At 53.2% G+C, this 7,283-nt stretch overlaps 1 protein-coding gene across 2 annotated transcripts in view; it reads right to left on the reverse strand.

Annotated features, from left to right (window-relative positions):
* YY1 (YY1 transcription factor) overlaps nt 1-6,928 on the reverse strand; it is a 31,091-nt gene extending 24,163 nt beyond the window's left edge. The window contains exon 1 of one of the 2 annotated variants that reach the window (XM_079129518.1): nt 5,306-6,928. In XM_079129518.1, coding sequence (XP_078985644.1) covers nt 5,306-5,981 — 676 coding nt within the window. In that variant the 5' untranslated portion in view covers nt 5,982-6,928. Of the gene's footprint in view, nt 1-4,582 lie in introns of both variants that reach the window. The other variant, XM_079129519.1, reaches the window with a different exon arrangement.
* Between the last annotated feature and the right edge of the window lie 355 nt (nt 6,929-7,283).

A 7,283-nucleotide genomic window follows, 5' to 3' on the forward strand; every position in this document is an offset into this window, starting at 1 on the left:
TTTAAAAAAAAGAGAGAGACTAAAAATGGTGGTGAGGGCAGAGCCCCACGGTAAAGTGCGCTGTGTGTATGGAGAGGCCGAAGTTCATCTCCAGTATGGAAAAGGAAACGAGATGGAAAATGACTTTAACGATGCCCCTATTTCAACAACTCATTCTACAAACATTCCAAGGTCAGAAGAAAAGACTTGCCAAGGTCATATCTTTTGCCTGGTGCCCTCTAGAAAGGAAATACAATTTGGTGTGATTTCCCTGACACTCTGGGCTCTGTTGCTGAAATTCATCACAGGACTGGCCATGAAGTTCAGGGTGAAGCACTAACCTATGATGGGACTCTAGGTTCAACCCTAGCACCCTCCCAAAAATTTTTTAATTATATGAAGAAAAAAATTAATCACAAAGTCAAACAACTGGCCTTTACTAACACAACATACTTAGAACTAGGAAATTACATTGGTAATGAAAAGCCCAACACATAAGACATAAACCTATACCACAGTGAACTAACTTCCAATCTCCCTACCACTTCCTAATATTCTAACAGTATGAAATTAATGTCATTTTCAATATCCAAGTCATGCCAAATTTTAAGAATACAAGGTTTGAATGATTTTCTGATAAAACAATAGATTACAACTCACTGGCCAGGCATGGTGGTGCATGCCTGTAATCCCAGAGGCTCAGGCAGGAGGACCACAAGTTCAAAGCCAGTCTCAGCAACTTAGCAAGGCCCTGTCTCAAAATTTATAAAGGAAACAAACAAACAAACAAAGGCTGGGAAGATGGCTGAGTGGTTTAGTGCCATGGGTTCAACCCCTGGTACAAAAAAAACCCCCAAAACAAAAACAATCCAAAAAACAATAAACAAAACAACTTACTGATAAACACTCAGTTTTGAAATTATGAAATTTCCTCTTTTGCTTATTCTTCCCATTGCAATTCCCCAAAAAGGGTCACCTGGGCAGATAAGGAGAATGCAGTTGTTAAGAAACATTCATTACAGCGGTGACGCACACCTGTGATCCCAGTGGCTCAGGAGGCTGAGTCAGGAGGGTCTCAAGTTCAAAGCCAGCCTCAGCAAAAGCAAGGCAATAAGCAAATCAACGAGATCCTGTCTCTAAATAAAATACAAAATAATAAGGCTGTGGCTCAGCAGTCAAGTGCCCGAGTTGAATACCTGGTACCTACTCCCCAAAAAACAAAAACACCATTCATTTTAATACTTGTTTTGCTCAGAACCTGTTATGAGCCCAAAGTTTCTCAGCTTTAAAAAAGACTGAATCTGCTAAGCAGACTTCAAAAAACAAAGAAATCAAAGAATATCTTTTATAAATAACCACCTAGTATAGATGTTTTGTGTTTTAATTTACTCTCTTCTGAAAGCCTAAGTGCTAGTTATAGGTAAGGACAAGAGCCCTGACTTTTTCCTAAGATGATTTTCTTTTCCCACTAGTTGAGCTGGCCATTGGCAGCGGGAGGGGAAAAGGAAGGTTAATAACCCAGTGGCAAGTCTAAGGCACAAGAGGCTTTCTCAGTAAGCTGAGGCTCCCAAGCTACCAGATCAGGACTCAGGATCTAAGACTGAGGCTGCCCTATGTAGGTCATGCAGTTGACATGATTACTTTGGAAGGCTTTCTGACATTGCCCCACGGAAATTTATAATTATGGCATCTCTACTTAGTGATAAATAGCATGATAAATGAGATTTAAAAAAAAAAAAAAAAAAGTCTGGCAAATGGTCGTGACTTACAATTTCTGGCAAGACCTGAATTTTCTAAATGTACAAAACAGAAAAATTTAGTACATTTTGACTTCTTTCAACTTACTGATTTTAGTATCAGTGGTTTTCTGCTCACTCCAGCACAAAGCACTCCTATGTTCAGTCTAACTGGGGATAGAGTATCAACAGTTTCAAGGAGGTCACAGTGCAGGGGTATAGCTCAACGGCAGAATGCTTGCACACTGTGCCCGAGGCCTTGGATTCCAACCCCAGCGCTCCCCACAAAGGGTCACAATTTCTGGCCACATGAGAACTCAAGATTGTAAAGCCCAATAGGTTTCTCTCAAACTAACTGTTTTAAATACTCAGCTTTTATTTCAAGTTTCCCTACTCAACCCAATGGTTAAGTACTTTAGTTTATAATTAGCTCTATAAAATACAAAGTCACTCCTAAATAATAGTGCTGAATATCCAGAGAAAAAATACATAACACTGTGCCCTAAATCTGTCATTAATCATAGGCAAAGAAGAAGACCAAAGTAAACATTGGCCTGAAAGTAACTGATTAGGAATATTCAAAACAACTGAACTGTGATTAAATATTAAAACAATCAGATTAAGGAGGCCTTAATTTTCTCTTCTGCAAAAATAAGCAGGTCCTGCCAAATTATCTGCACAACAGTATTATTCAGTCAAAAAAAAAAAAAAAAATGTACATGCTACCACATGGATGAACCTTGACAGCATAGTGCTAACTCAGGCACAGAAGGCCACACATTGTCCAATTCTGTCTGCATCAAATATCTGAAACAGGCAAATCCATACACAGAAGAGTAGATCCATGGTTGCCAGGGGCTGGGAGTAACTACTCACAAGTTTCTCTTTGAGGTGATGAAATGTTCTGGAATTAAGATAGAAGTGACTGGTGCACAATCTGTTGATGCAGACCTCCAAGGATTCTCCTTTCAGATCTAAAACTCCTCTACAGATCCCCCTGCTGCTATTCCATTTAAAGGATGCCCACCACACAGAACCCTAACTCTGGGAAGTTCAAGAAAGATGGCATACAAGTACAGACCTACAAAACCCAAATATTTGGTTTCCACAAACATACTGATTCCTACTAAATGTTGGGGTTTTTGTAAACCAAGAAGTACAAACAAGTAACCAGTACCCAGAGAACACCCCATGTGTACATATTTTTTGTAAGAACTTCAGATAGCTAAGCTTGGAGCCTACATAAAAATGGTTGCATAGTTCACTCCAATCTATGGGATTAGTGAACTGCACTGTAATTAGTTACAAGAGGACTCTCATACCTACAATAGAATTTGCATACTGGAAAACTGTTAGTGAACACTTCAACACACACACACAGCTAAATCTACTTTGATTTGACTTTTCACTTATTGTTGTATAGTCCTATTTCAGTTCTGAAGGTGAAATTATTTTCAGAACTTGAACTTGGGATATGCATAGTTGAACACAAACAAGTTAAGCTTCTCTTTGGTTCCAAACCACAAGGACAAGAAAGGGGGACAGTTTACCACAAAGCATGTCTGAGGAAACAGGCCATCCTACGTTGCTGCCATTAGATGTGCACAACTAACTTTATGCAGAGTACTCTGTAACACATTCAGCAACTAATACTTTCAAGTAATGATCATTAAGATAACCCCAAATTGTGAATCCTCATAAACAGCCATTTGCACAGGCAAAGTGATGACTTTAAAAGCTGACCTGATTGAATATTAACCCACATTAGGCTCCTCAGACTTTCTTTCCCAACTGGCTGCTTTGATCCATACACTTAAGCAATATCACACACTATCAAGTCTTCTGGGTCTGGAATAGTGAGTTAACAATTTGGTAAGATTATGTGCAGAGACTTAGCATACACCTGTTTTCTAATTTACTGTAAAACCAACATGACTGTACTATGAAAAAAGTAAATTTACGTGGTTAACATACCTTTACCTAAATATCTAAATTCAAATGGCATACTGAATCCAGTCAATTTGCCAATAACACAAACCTCCCTCCATTATTCCACTCCGATTAATGAGAAATCATGGCATTTAGCTCCAACATGATCAGCGCACAACCACTGTGAGCAACCAAAAAATACGCAGAAGGTATCTTTTAGTCACTATTAAACCCTAGCATACTCTTGTTTTGCCTGAACACACAGCTCCTATTAAACTCAAACAGCTGAGACTCATTCCAGAACAACAGTGCCTGTTAGCACTCTCTAGTAGTCATAGGAAGCACCTTGGATTCCTTTGCTCAGTCCTGTCTGAATCACAAATCCAACTAGTTTAGTTATCTAGATACAGACAGGACCTTCTACCTTCTATTCATTCACGCCTGTGAATTTGAACTATCTTTTAATACTCAAAGGTACCGGCTATTTTGAGGTTCCACCCAATTTGGAGAATTGAAGATACAGCTTTAAATAACGAGGGAAGGGATTCTACCTCAAACTCGGTATGAAACTTAACCACCGCAGCTGCCAGACTGGCGGGCTGCAGTGGGATTCCTAGTGAAGCTAGTATCCCAGCAGTCAGCTAGGTAGCATAAACCGGAGTGGATGACAACCTTTTCACGGTTCTAAACTGAAATTCACGGGTTTTACATTACACGTTAAGATTCTTTCGGCATAGAGGCATTTTCTGGCCTTCTTTACAATAGTAACCACTCGCTTGGTGGAATTCGTTCCATGGGGAAAAATAAGGACGTTCTATAAAGTAAATCCACAAAGGCTTAAAACATCTGTCCGACTTAGTTCGGAGGCAAATATCCACAGCGGAGCAAACCGACCCAATCTCTTCGCAGAGAGCAAACACTACTCAAAAACAACAAACCGCGAAGCGCGTTCCGCAGCGCGGAGGGCCGCAATCTGCGAGACCCGCAGGCCCTTCCGCCAGCGCCCGCCGGCTCCCGGCGAGGAGCGCGCCGGCGGCGCGGTGACAGGCTCGCACCGACGCCCGAGCCGGCACACGCGGGCCCTACGTGCGGCACCAAGTCCCGCCCCGCAGCGCCGCCGGCCCGGGCGGCGTGACCGCGGGGCAGGGTCCGGGGCGCCCGGCGGAAGGGAGCCGGCCGGGTGCCGCGCGCCGCCCCCTCCCGGAAGGCCGCGGGAGGGAAGCCGGGGCGGGGCGCCGCGCCCCCCAGAGGACGGCGCCGGAACGGCAGCGGCTGCCCTGCCCGGCCCGGCCCGCGAGGCCCGCGGCGCGACCCGCCAACGCCCGCCGCGGCCCGCCCGGCCGCAGCCGAGCGCCGAACGGTGCCCACCACCGGCCGGCGCGCGTCCGTTGGCACGGCAGGCGGCGCGCCGGCCCCTCCCCCGTCGCCTGCCCGCCCGCCGCGCCGGCGGCCGCGCAAACTACGCCATTGCGGCCTAGCCGGGCGGCGCCGCCCCTCCCCCGCGCCGCCATCTTCGCGGCCCGCCGCCCCCGCCGCCGCCATCTTTTGGGGCCGCCATACTTGCCCGGGCGGAGAAGATGGCGGCGCCCATCACACACATAAAACATGGCTTCCCTTCAAAACAAAAACATCCCGGGCCGCGGCGCGCGGCCGGCGCTCACCTGAGGACCACATGGTGACCGAGAACTCGCCCTCCAGGGTCTTGATCTGCACCTGCTTCTGCTCCCACTTCTTGTTGCCCGGGTCGGCGCCGCCGCCGCCCGCCGCGCCGGCCCCGCCGCCCAGGTAACTCTTCTTGCCGCTCTTCTTGCCGCCGCCCTTCTTGACGCGGCCGCCGCCCGACGACGACGAGCCGCCGCCGCCGCTCTTGCCGGCCGCCGCCACGGTGACCAGCGTCTGCTCGATGTAGTCGTCGTCGCCGCCGGCCGGCGCGGGCACCGGGATGAGGATCTGGTCCTCGAAGCCGTCCTCGGCGCGCAGCCCGTCCGAGTCGTCGCCGCCCACCACCTCCTCGCGCGTCTGCACCAGGATCACCTCCTGGTGGTGGTGCACCTGGGTCGGGTCGTCGGTCACCAGCGGCTGCAGCGCAATCATGGGCGGGTGGTGGTGGTGGTGGTGGTGGTGGTGGTGGCCGGCGTGCCCGTGGCCGCCCCCGCCGCCGTGGTCGCCGCCGCCGCCGTCCTCCTCGTCGTCGTCGTCCTCCTCCTCCTCGCCCACCACCGTGGTCTCGATCGTCTCCACCGGGATGGTCTCCACCTCGATCTCGTGCAGCTCCACGATCTCGGCCGGCATCTCCGAGCCGTCCGTGGCGATGTAGAGGGTGTCGCCCGAGGCCATGGCTGAGGGCGCCGCCGCCGCCGCGGCGGCCTCGGCTCCTGGGCTGCGGGCGGGCGGGCGAGGAGGCGGCCGGCCGTGGGGAAGGAAGGCAGAGGGAGGAAGGCGGCGGGCGAGCGGGCGGGGGGAGAGGGGGCGGGCGGCGGGGGAAGGGGCGGGCGCGGCGGCCGCGGCGGCGGGGCTTCCCCGCCTCCCTCGCTCGGTGCGCCCCGCGCTCCCTCGGCCGCTGCTCGTCCCGCTCCCCGCCTCGCTGCGCCTCGGCCGCCCGCCCTGGCCGCGCCTCCTCCCGCCCTCCGGGCCGGCGCTCCGCTTCCCCCTTCCTCCTGCGCCTCCGCCTCCTTCCACACAAATACCAACTCCTCAACCCGAGCCCAGATCTCGCCGCCGCCGCCGCCGCCGCCACACTCCGCTCGGGCTCGGCCTCGCGAGACTTCCGCGCTGGCCCGGCCCGCCCCGCCTCGCTCCCACTCGCTCACTAGCGCTCTCGCTCCTCCTCCTCTGCCAATCGGGCGGCCCCGCTCGCACCGCTGCCCCGCCCCGCCCCCGGGCTCCTCCCGGATTGGGGCTGCTGGGACAGGGGGCGGGGCGGCCCCCACGCGCGCTGGCTGGCCCGAGGCGCGTGACGTCAACGCGGCGCCGTGGCCGCCGCGCCTCCGGCCGCTCAACGTCGCGCGGCGCCCGCCCTCCGCGATGCAACAGCGACAAAACCGCCGCCTGGGGCCGAGGCGGGCCGCACTCAGAAGCCGGGCGACGCCGCTGCAGCTGCCGCCTCGGGAGCCGGTGAGCGGTCCGCGCGGCGCACGGGCGCTGGAGACGGGAGAAGGGAGGGGGTAGACTGCCAGTGCGACTTCAGGCCGGGGGCGTCCCGGGTACTGTGCGGGAATGGCCGTCGCACGCTGTGTGGCCCCGTCGCCCCAATAAAGTCTGCTTTGACTGGAAACGCCTGTGCTTCGTTTTTGGTGTCGGGCGATTGCTCTGTGCCCCCGGCTTTGGGCGAGCAATGGCGGGTGAGTGGAGCGCCGAGCGGACAAAGGCAGGGAGGACGATGCCCCTCGCGCGTTCCGCATCTCGCGGCGGGCGCCCTGGCCCTGGGCGCCGTGGGGTCCCGGGCGGGCGCAGATGGGCGGGGCGGGGAGCCGCGGGCTGGCGGAAGCGGCGCGCGGGGCTGGGGTCCACCGTTGGCAGACTGTCCGTTATTCTTTTGTGACCCGCGGAAACCTGAGACGGAGCCGTTGGGTGCCTGTCCCCCCGAGGACCTTAGAACTGCAGCGTCCTGACGGCTCTCGTCGTGAAGCTCGGCTTTTC

The sequence above is a fragment of the Sciurus vulgaris genome (genome assembly GCF_902686455.1).
Source record: "Sciurus vulgaris genome assembly, chromosome: 2".
NCBI lineage: Eukaryota > Metazoa > Chordata > Mammalia > Rodentia > Sciuridae > Sciurus > Sciurus vulgaris.